The 13,154-nt window shown below is 32.0% G+C and overlaps 1 protein-coding gene across 1 annotated transcript; it reads right to left on the bottom strand.

The window, feature by feature from the left end:
• Positions 1 to 1,246: 1,246 nt before the first annotated feature.
• LOC18098435 (conserved oligomeric Golgi complex subunit 6) lies at positions 1,247 to 5,552 on the bottom strand. The gene is made up of 9 exons (XM_006385103.3): positions 5,263 to 5,552; positions 5,124 to 5,176; positions 4,706 to 5,029; positions 4,390 to 4,513; positions 4,151 to 4,297; positions 3,764 to 4,027; positions 3,392 to 3,676; positions 2,733 to 2,876; positions 1,247 to 1,997 (listed from the first exon to the last, which is right to left on the bottom strand). The coding sequence occupies exons 1-9, from the start codon at positions 5,482 to 5,484 to the stop codon at positions 1,479 to 1,481; spliced, it is 2,082 nt and encodes a 693-aa protein (XP_006385165.1). The 5' UTR covers positions 5,485 to 5,552; the 3' UTR covers positions 1,247 to 1,478.
• Positions 5,553 to 13,154: the final 7,602 nt, after the last annotated feature.

The following is a 13,154-nucleotide window of genomic DNA, read 5'->3' as shown; positions in this document are numbered from 1 at the left end:
AAACCCATAAAATTAATCAATTTAAATCAAGCTATCTCTCATACAATTTAAATAGAAGCTCGAGACAAAAAAAACAATTGAGTCCAGAAATTTTAAATTAATCCACTTAATTAAGTTGAATAATACTATCAAAAAATAATAATGCACAACAAAACTGGAGCAATAAACCATTACCCTTCTATGCAAAGTTGCAAACGGTGCATCAACAACCAACTAAGAGTGTGTTTGGTATTGTGGTAGCTGTTGTGGTTGTGGTTTGAAAAAAGTTATTTTATAAAAAGTACTTTTAGTTGAGGTTGGTTTGAAAAAATATATGTTTGGTTAAAACTGTGGTTGAAATTGAAGTTGAATAAAAAGTAGTTTAATGTGATTGGTTACAAAAATACTTTTCAAATTAAGGTTATAAAATAACAAAAAAAAATTAATAATTTTTAATTTAAATATTATAAATTTAATTACTGTTATTATATTATAAAATAAATAATACTTAATATAAAATATTTTTTATTTTTCAATTAAATTATATAGAAATCTGAACACTTAAAACTACAAATTGTTTGATGTTTTGTTATTTTTTTCTGAAAAATCACAATCTCTAGTTGTTTTCAATATGATTTAAGAATACTTATATTTTGTTAAGAATACTATTTACTGCACTTTGAACCCTTTCATTGGCTCAAACCCTGGCATTGATATTAAAAATATCCATAGTGGACCCTGGTTTGAAGAACATGAGAGAGCTCTCACTTCTCTTTCACTCCCTGACAAAAACTTCACTGGTTACCACGCAGACGCAGGTAAAGCAGCTTGGAGCTGCTTTCAAAGAAACGCAGATGCGTCCGCATATTTTGGTAGGTCCCATTAACAGTAAACAATGGTTTCGCATTTACCAAACAACTAATACTTGCGGTGACAACTAAACTGATACTTGCGGTGACAACTAAACGTGGAAGCTACCACGCAGCCAAACACTCTCTAAAAAGAAAAGGTGCCGTAATGCAATAAATAAAAATCTTCGGTTTTCTTTTCTTTTATCAAAAATAAAATCTTCATTCAATCCATAACAAATAGAGTTTTTTTTTTTTTCTTCCTGCTTTTCAAAATGTTTTTAAGATTATTTTTTACTTAAAAAAATATTAAATTAATATTTTTAAATTGATTTTTTATGTTAAAATTAAAAAAAAATCTAAAAAAGCATATATTTTTAATTGAAAAAACATATTACCAAAAACGCACAAGCGATCCCTGCGGTGCAAAATGACTCGGGCTGGGGTACTACACCTTTGTATAAAGTTTCTGCATCCACATCGTTTGGTATAAAATACATTCTATTTGATCACAATAAGAACAGCTCATCTAACAAACTACAGAAGAATATCAACAAGAGAAAAAAATGAATCAAAATCAAAATTTGAACCAACTCCTCATTTTTAAACCCAAAAGATTAAATTTTAAAATAGAATTGAACTTGTAGAGCTTCATAGGCCTAAAATTATCCGTATCTGATCCGGAGGGTGCCTTGCCAGTGATTGGGGCTCTGCATAGCCATTCTTGGGATCCATTATTGCCGTGTAAATAAGCGCATAAGCTTCAGCAAGAGACCGAGCCACCTGTATACCAGCTTCAGAGCGCAACTTTGGAACCTGCATCTGCTCAAATTCAGGAAGGGAACTCTCATTTCCTATAATAAGCCCAAAGAATGCCCTCAAACATTCTGAAAGAGACACTGGAGAGGTGTCTTCAATTTCCACCAGAGGGGTGCCAGTTGCTGTACTGCCCTCCTCGTTAAGTGACTTCTGGAAGTAGTGCATCTTTTGCGACAAGCCACATCTACTTAAAATGGCCTCGGCTTCCTTTTCTACAAGTGAATGCATGTGATTGTCAATCATTGCTCCCAGTTTCTTTACATAGCCAGCTGCAACCTTGTGCCTGGATAGCGGTTGTTGGATGGCGCATAAACAATTGATGAGGAATATTTTGGAAGGAGTTTCACTATTCTGCAAGGATTCATGAATCCATGATATTAATTAATATTATAAATTAGGATGCAAAAGCCATTTAGAAGAATGCACAAATCTGCATATGTTTCGTCACTTAATGTTAGACAAACTACGCCGGATGTAAGTTGAGCACAAGCATCACCCTTTCAAGCTCTTTTTTGGCATCTTAAGATGTACTTCATAAAAAAAAAAAAAGGGGTGTAATTCATGAATTCAAACATGAGCAGGATTATAATTGCCTAGTTCTGTGTAATCACCACAACAGCTACCCTGAGATATGGTATTGAATGCTCAGAATTTAAAATGCAGGGACAATAGAGACAGTGAGGCATATGGTCATTAAGACAATGGATACATATACATCTTAATAGAGAGAAAAGGATCATGTTCAATCCTGACATGTTATGACTGAATACTAAGTTGGAAATGATTCAGTTTACGTTCCTAGGGTTCCTTCCTTCCACTGACACGACAAAAGTATGTCATGACCTGGAAATTTCATCATAAAGATTATTTGAAGGTAGCTAATTTTAATGGTCCTAGATGCCAGGAAAACGCACCAGTATACAAAATCAGGGGGCTATTTGATATATCAAGCCTTCGACCATATAATGGCTCGAAATGCTCATAAAGCATACCACAAACCCACTAAGAAGTGTGAGAAGAGAGAAGTGAAACTCTAGGACTGAAAAAGGAAGACAACAATAAATGCATTGAGAGAACAGGCAAAACCTTGGACGATGTTGCAGGGCTGTTATTTGACAAGAGAGCATCGACCGATGATTTACTAATTTGGCCCGAGTCAGAACTTGTTCTTCTTCTCGATGCATGGCTAACACCCTTGGACTTGTGTGCCTCTGCAGCTTGCTCACACATCTGTGATTATTGAAAGCAATTAGATGGAAATCAAAAATAACATGTTGCCTAAAAAAACTCAATGGAATCTAAGTTCTTAACAGAGAAAAACTAGTCCTAAAATAGAAGCAATACTAGCATGTTTGAAAAACATCAATCCAGTTTCAAAAGTAGTGCCGAAAGCAATTCACAACAAGCTCAGAACATAAACTCATCAGAAGTTAAAATGTAAGACCAATTGCCATTTTCTGTTTCAAATGCAATCACAGATATTTGCTCCGGCACAACTTTAAATCATGTGGTTAGAGCCTAAGCATCTTTGGAAGCAGATAAATTTCCAAACTTTACACAGTGATTGTTACAGGTCACTTATGCACAACGCAGTTTTAACATTAAAGTTATTCAGCACATCCACCAAGTTTAATGCAGTTTGTCCACTAATTTTATCTCGTGTTGAAATTATGTAATCAGGAGCATGTTCGCCATGAATAATGCTATTCTACAGTTTCTACCACTAACATCAAAGACAAGCACACCTGAATGATAGGGTCAAGTAAAGCAGAGATCACTGGATCAAAATCAGGCTTCTTCCCTGTAACAGTAACCATCATGCTGTTGTGGGTTTCAATTATTTCAAGCAGGACCGAGACTCCTTCCCTCACTGCTTTTGGTGGGGAAAGATCAACAGCAACAAGGGGAGGATATCGTAAAAGCTTCTCTCCCCGACTTTTCAGAATATCGAAAAAAGTTTTCTGAGCAGCATCCCTCAGTGCCCAAAGTGTATTACACAGAACTGTATCTCTCCCAAGTAAATCAGAGATCTGAAGATCAGCAGAGACTACAGTTATTGTCATCAAGAAGGAGAAACAAAAAAGTGGGCGTGGAAAACAAAGATGAGGTAAACTCACAGTGTAGCTGTAAAATTCCAGTGTGTTACTGAGTTTACATGCAATTATGAGACTAGGTTGTGACTGCAAAACTTGTTCAACTCTAACTTTAAATGGCCGGCAAACTCCTTCGAAAATTCTATCCAGAACATATGTTAGGTCAGATTCTGTCTTTCCAGTGCCATTCTCCAAACTCTTGGAGAATCGGTTTACGGTTGATACGGTATCTACCAAAGCATCTGGGTCGAGTAGGACAAGAACAAGTTCTCGTTCAGATGCCAAGGCCTGCACATGGAGCAAATTGACATAAAATTATTAAAGAATGAAACTGAGATTAATATGTGCATGGAACTCGGCCAAGCAGAAAATTAGAAGTACAACACAATCAGAGAGGACTCCAAGTCGAACCTGATGTAACCATCCTAGCATGTCACCTACATATCTTAACGGATCATGAGCATGAACCTCAATAGGTCTTGGCATTCCACCAGGTCCTCCACGTGTAAGAGCGCTTATGAATCTTCTAAACAATGCATTATGCCTCATATTTGCTACCTGTATAAATAATTATGAAAAATTAGAGAGGGAAAAAAACAGCATTTGACCATTAAGCTATTCGTCATTAAGCTTTGCCACATGAGAACTACCTCTTCTGCACAGTACTTAAAAAGAGCAGGCCTTTCCTTGAGCCAACGGACAGCTGTTTTCAAAAGCTCATCAACTTCAGGATTATCACTGTCACCCAATTTCCTACACTCTGCCTGAACCCACCTGCATAATTATACATATGCATAAAGGAACGATATCTTTAAAATTAAACCATACAAGACAGGCGAAAAATTTAGAAGAAATGAGAAACAAAGAAACGGAAAGCAAGAATTCATTCCTCATATTAAAATGAAACGAGTGGTTCTATATATTGAAGGCAGGCAAAAAAAAAAGGGGGGGGGGGGGGGGGTTTGCCTGCAAAGGCGCTCATAGGCTCCTTCTTGGTAGACAGCCATCATATCCATGAGCTCCAAACCAGCACGCTGATGGTGGGTACGCAGCAGAACCTTGCAGTTGGCGTGGATTTGTTGAACATGAGAAAGAGCCTTGAAGAAGTTGTCATCGAGATCCTCATCCCTAAGAGCATTGATCTCTTGATTTGAGAGCTGGTAATCGCGAAGGAAGCAGGATACAATGTCTTGTCTCTGAGTGGTGATTTCTAGTTCCTCTTTGAGCCTTTCGGTGGTGCTGATAATATCACCCGTACTTGCACTACAACTACTCAAAGCCTTGGCAATACTGAAATGGAAGGATGTTTTTATTTATTTAATTATTTAATTTTAACATGGAAAACTGAATTGGAGTAAAAATCAGGACAATGATAGAAAGTTACTTATCGCAGCATTCGGCCAGGGCGTTAACCTCCTCCTCGACATGATCCAAAGCCTAGTAATAATAGATCAATTCAACTCAGTTCAAATTACAGAGAAATAGATGTATAGGAGGATTCGGAGTTTTATTGTATAGTTTACTTGCTGAGCGGTGTGGGAGGCTTGAAGAAACTCGTGATTGAGGTGGAGAGAGCGGTCCTCGATGGTGGATCTGAGGTGGCGACGTGACTGAGGGGTGTTTTCGTTGTAGAAAGCGGACAGAGTATTGAGCGAAGCCACCAGATCCGGACTGTCCGTCCGACATTCCAGCACCTTCTTCAGCTTCCGAGAAAGTCCCGGCGCCAATCCCACCGGCGTTCCCATTTCCCGTTTCCGTTTCTTGATTCTGTTTTATCTGGTGATAAAGGAATTTTGGTGCTGCTGCTTCATTTCTCAGAATTTCCTTATAAATCTATAATAATTAGATGTGGATGTGGGCTTTCCCAAATCCACTAAACTCATCAAATTTTAGACCCGTACAAGCCCACCTCTGCCTAAAAGGGCCCTTTCCCACCCCCTTTTTTTATCCAACCTTTTCGGCCCAGCTAATTCCCTAGATATATTTTAAGCGACCCACTGGCCACGTGTATCAAACAAAACAAAAACTGCATTTGAATAAAACTTTTATGGGGAAACTTTATATATATATATATTAATTTGCATATTTTATATCCTAAATTATTGTTTATTTAAAGAAAATCTGAAAAAAAAAAATTCAGTCTCGTGTTCATATTTATGCACTAAAATGACATCAATTTAAGAAAATATAATAAAGATATTGATGAGAAAGTTAACAAATAAATTTGATTAAGAATTTTAGGACTTGTTTGATAAAAATTATAGATATAAGATTTGGAAATAAATTGGTGTTTCTCCAAAATCATTGTCCATGCCGAAGACTAACTGCTTGGGCCTAATAGGAACCCAACTCGAAATGCAGATAATCTGCACATTTTAAACAAATCTACATTAATTAGGCGCCCCTCTCCAAGTTAATTATTAATTAATGTAGCTTCCACGTGTAAACAAAAATATGAAGGTCACCCCTTCCTTTGTTTGCAGGAAATTCCTTGCAAAATGAAATCAAGTGCATTAGAAATTATATTAGGCAATGTTACTAAATCAGGCTAGGACATCGACTCGTTTAATTTAATGGGCTATCTGTCACTAGTTTATTGGTCGGTCCACTATAATATAAATATATTTTATAACATATAAAGCATGAATGGAAATTAGAGAGTTGGTAAGTGCATTATTTTTTAACTTGAAAGTGTAAATTAGTTATAAAAAATATTAAATTAATATTTTTTTAATGTTTTTTAAATAAAAAATATTTTGAAAAATAAAAGTTAGGGAGTGCCAAGTGAGCACTAAGTATGTGTTTGGTAGTGCGGTGCAGGATATTTTTGTAAAAGTATTTTTTAATTAAAAATATGTCAAAATATTTATTTTCATAATTTTTTTTGTATTCATATATCAAAATTATCTAAAAAAACATAACATCATCAAGTTAATGCTTTTTCAGACGAAAATAATTTAAAAAGTACTTTAAAAAACAGGTTGAACTACAAAAACAAACTCTTTCTAAATTTTATATTTAATTTAATACATAAAAAATTATAAAAAAAACTAAACTAGTTTTTTTATTATATCAAATATTGTATAATATCTAATATATGTATTTTAATTATTGTCAATAAAAACTCTTCACTAAACTCTAATATTTTTTCTGAACATTGTTATAGCTATCATTATCATAATTAATTATAATTGTAATTGTAATTACTATACATTTACCATTACAATTAGCCTCTAAACCAAATACATACTGATTGCTGGTTTAGGAATGCTATAATTTAAAATGTTTTTTTTTAAATATATATTAAAATAATATTTTTATTTTATTTTTTATACTAGCACATTAAAAAATTAATTTAGAATTAAAAATAAATAAAAAGTTTCTAAAGTAAAGTTATGCCGCAGTGCCTATAACCACCAAAGTATAGCTAATTTTACCCTCTCTTTATGGCTATTACAGTGCATAAATAATAATGCCAGAGGCAATGCCAATCACATATTTATTTGCCTATGGCTAGCTAGCTTTTGGGATCAGATCTCCTCTCTTTATGATATCACTTCAACTATGTCCTCGTCATGTGCTTGTTAATATTTCTCTTTTAAATCACAATATTTATATAATTATAGCTTTATTGACTAAGTATTTTAATTGCCTATATACCCACAAGTCAAATTACTCCCACAGTTTTAAGATCAAGGTGATTAAATATGTGCAGTTCTTCTTCTAGATGTCTAGCTAGCAATATTCCCTATAACAAACCTCTTATGGATTTTATATACTTTGCATACATGTATTGTAGTGTGAGTATAATATATACAAGAACCAATATTAATCTTTTCGACATTTTTTAATTTTTAATTTTTTTGAATAATTGGACATCTTTTATTGATGGATCGATTTCAACTTTTTATCTATATCTACTTTATAAGCATGCAACTATATATAATAGATTATAAACAGTAAACCAACTATATAGCACTATATATATATATATATATATATATATATGTTACCATAGTTTTTAAATCAACAACTACTACTGCTACTCTCTCTGTCAAGTCATCATTATTCAATAATTCCCATTATAACTTAGCTTTTAGGCGTATAATGCAGATGATGTAGTTAAAGATAATGTAATATACATGTCAGTTAATCAGTTGTTGGGTTGTTGTCTCCATCAAACAAATTAAGTGCTTGGTCTTCTGCCCGTTCGACTGGTCCGCGTCATGCTTATATAAATATATGTGAAATTAACTGTATAGATATAGTTTTTATATTTAAAGAATAAGTGGTATATTATTAGTTATTTTTTAGGTGTATTTTAAAGGAAGATATAAATCCAAGTGAGAGAAAAAAATATCATACGGAGATATTCTTATTCCTTATGATGGGTTATAAATTTTATTTTTATTTTTTTTATGTTTATTTTTTTTAAGTTAGTTCTATCAAGTAACTAAGATTCAAAAAAAGATACTTGATTAATCTAAGATTCAATACTCAGTTTCTCACTAAGAGATAGAGAGTAAGAGAAAAAGATTTGAGATTCTAATAAGAGTTCACAGATTCAATACTCAGTTTCGATGATAAGTTACAAGTGTAAGTTATTCCGGGAGTGGCAAGTTTTGAAGAAAAAAAATCTGGAATTTTCTCTATATTATTTTTTTTTAATTTTCAGATGATTATATACGATTTGAACTTGATCATGTACAGATTACTACGTAATGTACTTGTGTTAGTTTTGACAGTGAAAATCTAATGAAATGATAAATGAGAGACGCAACAACTTTTTAAGAATAGATTGCATATAATTAAATCTATAAGGATGGATTAGACACAATCCTTGAAATATATATATAAGGATATGTCAAGTCATTTTCCCTTATTTTTCTTGTTGCCCTCATTAATTAACACTATAAACTATAGAGAAGATTTTTTTTATGTGTAATCATTGTTCATCAAGACAGATATTTAGCCAGTTTACCCAATTGTTCATAGCCGATTTTTTTTTCTTGATCCATAATTTTTTTTGATTTCTTACACACCAGTCACCACACTAAACTTCTTTTCAATCTTATAATTTCAAATTTTGTTTCCAAGGTTTTATGTGTTGGTATATGTTTTTATTATTATTCCTTTGTGTGTCATAGAGCATTTTATCGTTAAAATAAATATATATTTCATAAAATATAATTTATATTTTTTTTGTAAGAAAAGATAAAATATAATGACCAAAATTGACACTAGTAAAAAAAATAGAATTGTTTTTACAAAAATACAAAGCATGGAAAAATCCAATTTTGTCTCTAAGTCTCAAATTATACATGTTTGGTCTTTGATGTTTTAGATTCTTTTGTATTATAGCCTAAAAATTTATTATATTACATCCTAATACTTGGATGGATGGTGAGGAATGAGAAAGATAATTGTCAAAAAAATAAAAAGAAAGAAAGTTGACAACCATCCACATTTTGATCACTAAAAAGAGTGATTTCATCATTTAAACATGTAAAAAAATAGATATGAACTTTGATAATTTAGTTTTTATTCTATTTAATTTTGGATTTGTAAATTGATAAGAGGGTGTTTTAGACTCCAAAATATATTTATTGTGATTTTTATGATGTTTTTAAGGTTTAAATACTCGTACTCTAACTTTCCAAATATAGAAGCAAATGATATGTTGTCTGTAAATATAAAAAAATTGATTCACTTTTTTTTAAAAAAATAAAAAGCTAGGTGTGTGGGCTCCTTTTCCTTATAGACCAGGCTCGCGGGCTTGTCTTGGCAGGCCTAACAACGCATAATTTTTTTAAAAAAATTTATTTTTTATTTTTTATTCAAACCCCTCTTATTATTTTTTAAATTATTTTTTATTTTTAAAAAATATGAATTGATCTTTTGGATTATTTCTATAATTTTATAATACTTAAAAATATTATTTTAACTTCTCTTTATTTTTTTGTCATCTTAAATTTTAAATTGATAGCTTGTATTTGCATTGTTCATTTATAATTATGAAAATCATATATATCTTGGGAGTATAATTAACCTTGAAGATAAATAAGAGAAAATGTATAAAATAAAAAGGATAGTTGAGATAAAAAATTTACATGTATATTTATTTTTTATATTTTACAAAAAAAATCAATTTCTAACCTAGGTCTTTAATTAGCGTAAATGACTTCTATTCAATTTGTCGGTTTTTATATTTTTTAATTCATTTATTAAACAAAAAAATTTTTAATTAAATAACTGATACCAAAAAATATGTTTATAATATTATTGTTATTTTCTTCTACGTTAAAAAATTAACTTGAAATATTAGCTATATTGTATTGTGGGTATATTATTCTAAAAAGAGGGAATGTACAGTATAGGAAGATCTAAAAAGATAATTAAGGTTGTTAAAGCAATAATTAGTGGAACATGTGAGGAAGAGTGATGAGAGGCTTAAAGTCATCAATGACCGAACCAAAAGACGAATGAAACAAATTAGTACTCCTACGACTATAGGCAAATAAATTATAAATTAGTCACTTTAATTTTATAAAAATAAATTAAACAATTTTTTTATTTTCAAAAAATAATTAATTAATTATTCCCTTAACCAGTGTCAATCATGCTTAATTTAACACACTCTCTATCTCATCATTGTAGGTCTATATTTTGCAAAAGAAGAAGAAGAAGAAGAAGGAAGCACCAACAATTATATATTAATTTTAGTATGTTGTTGTTTCTTTTTTTATCCCTAAGTTGCCTAAACTCATATGCATTCTTGAATTGTGAATTTAAGAGGAGGTATCATGGAAATTTTAGTATTTACATAACCTTGAATTTCAAAATGGACAAATTAATAAAGGAACAATTAAGATTTGTGAAAAAGCTAGTAAAAATGGCACGGAAGGAGTATTGCATTTTTTTTTCTTTTTCTTTTTTTAAAACAAAAGAGAAATAAATTGAGAAAGAATATAACTAAAAAGGATTAAGTAATAGATAATTTTAAGATTAATTAATTAGTTCTTACACAACTAAATTAAAGAACTAATTTATAATTTACTCATAGACTATATATGCCTACACTACTCCTAAATGGGAAAAGAAAGAAAGAAAAGAAAAGAAAGAAAAGAGGGAGACGAGAGGAGGGGGGAGATCCATCATCTTCAATTCCATTATTGAATAATGACAATAGAATAATGGGAGAAGATAATGAGTGGAAGATTGGCTCCACCAAATGATTTGCTAGATCTCATATTGCCTCTCATGTGTAAACGTAATCTGTTTTTCTTTTCTTACCACAAAACGACGCCTAATTTCCCACTTCAAACTAGGAGTGCGTGCCACGTGTCGGCTTCCCAACTCCACTCTACAAACTCACTAAACCAATTCTAAGGGCATCATGATCCCATTCCATTGGTTTGTTACAATTATAAAATCACTCCACATAACATGAAAAGATATAATGTAGCTAGTGAATGCAGCAGTACTCATGTAATGGCATCATCACCATCCCTATTCTCATCACTTGCTTTCCTTAATTTCACTTTCTTAATCCTGATTATCAATGGAAGTAATCTATCATGGGACAGATAATGGATCCTAAACATTATATTTTATTCAGTTCTAATAATAAATTAATCGATGAATATTTTATCTGTGCTGCCCTTCATTACCTTGCATTAATCACATTTATGTGAGTCTCGTTCCTCTCTCTTTTTTCCTCCTTCCCGCAGCTACACCCCTCGTGGCGCTCGCTGCCTGAGCTGATCAGGCCATATGTTCATAGCACAAGGAAAGTACCCTAAACTCAGGCCACAAGTTCATAAGGAAAGTATCTTCAAGAATTAAAATATTATATGTATGTATAGGTTTACTGAATATATTCTATAGTGTAAAATTAAATATCGAATAAAAAATATAAGAAACATAATATAATAAGAAAAATAATGAGAAAAAAAATTCATATAAATGCAGAAATTAAATGTATTAAGAAAAGCAAAAAAAAAAAACAACACATTTTTTTAAAATTATATAAGCAATATATACATATATGGATTCAATCAACATGATAATCATATAGTAGATAGTTCAGTAGTAAAAACTTGGGACTAAGGAGTTTGTTCTTCCTATGATCTCAGGTTCGAGTCATGTGGTTGTTAATATGATGGTCACTGGAGGCTTACATAATCGTTAATTTCAGGGCCCATGAGATTAATCGAGGTGCACATAAATTGACCCAGACACTCACATTAATAATAATAAAAAATGATAACCAAAGAAACAGCTAATGGCAAAACTTGGATGCCCCTGACAATGGTCGGGTGCGTTGAATTAAAACATCCTAATCCCCACATGAGCTCCCAAGAGAATGAAGGTATGAAAAAACATTCTCAAGTGCAATATGCAATATATGTTTTGCATAAGTATTTTTGAAGTTGAAATTACATTAAAATATTTTTTCAATAAAAAATAATTTTAAAAACATTTTAAAAAATATATTAAACCATATTACCAAACATATCTTTAATTAATGCGATATATATAGCAGTTGAATGGGGTGGCTTTGAACATGATATCCTATCACCCAAATGTAAGAGTTAAAGCTAGATTTTGGAGACGTTAATTAAGCCAGCCTGATTTATTAATTTATTCAAGGTCTCCCTGATCAGTATTCGTTCACTATAAGTTTTTAAATAATATTCACTTCACTATAAAGGTGATGTTTGAATATTATGTTGAAATCTGAGTGTCTAATTAGTGCACGTCCGTCCTTGTTATAATGTTATCTAATTATCAGTATTGGCGGAATATGGAATTCCCCTAGCTAGTCAATATTAGCATGAGGATATATGCACATGATTGATATCTAATATCTTGAATGACAGATGAAGGTTCAAAACATCGATCCTATATATAGACGCATAAACCTCTTCTCCAGGTCCCTTATTTTCTGTTGGTCAAATTAATTGCACCCCTGTCATGATCCTCAATATTATAAAAATGAAATGGAAATAAAAATTAAAAAAAGGAAAAGAAAAGGGTAAAGGAGAGGAGACGAAGAGATTCTCAATGGAAATGGCATCAATATCGATCCTGACTAGCTTAGTAGGATGATCACCGGAAAAGAAGAGGATATTATTGATCCATTAAATAGTTAATCAAGGAGCTAGCTAGCTAGAGATGCATGATTGATAGATTTGAAAGAACAAAGGCATGAATATGTGGAGAAGGAATAGCACTAGTGGAAGCAAAACTACTCTCATGCTTGCGAGGCAAGTTGGGGGGGAGGGGGGGTGTAAAAGGAGCATTAAAATATGAAGCGCACCCACAGCCTAGTAGCCAAAGAGACTCAAAGCTTCAAAATAAAGAAGAAGAAAAAAAAGCTAGCTCCATGCGGACCCATGCACTCTGATCTCAG

This window comes from Populus trichocarpa, chromosome 4 (genome assembly GCF_000002775.5).
Source record: "Populus trichocarpa isolate Nisqually-1 chromosome 4, P.trichocarpa_v4.1, whole genome shotgun sequence".
NCBI lineage: Eukaryota > Viridiplantae > Streptophyta > Magnoliopsida > Malpighiales > Salicaceae > Populus > Populus trichocarpa.
Note: the sequence above shows the minus strand (reverse complement) of the source record. Positions and strands in the feature narration are given on the sequence as shown.

Excerpts from the sequence above, each read along its gene's own strand:
- LOC18098435 (XM_006385103.3), bottom strand. The coding sequence starts at position 5,484 with ATGGGAACGCCGGTGGGATTGGCGCCGGGACTTTCTCGGAAGCTGAAG. Across the intron at positions 4,514-4,705 it reads GCCTATGAGCGCCTTTGCAG|GTGGGTTCAGGCAGAGTGTA; the intron begins GCAAACCCCCCC and ends ATAATTATGCAG. Across the intron at positions 1,998-2,732 it reads GCCCTGCAACATCGTCCAAG|AATAGTGAAACTCCTTCCAA; the intron begins GTTTTGCCTGTT and ends GAATCCTTGCAG.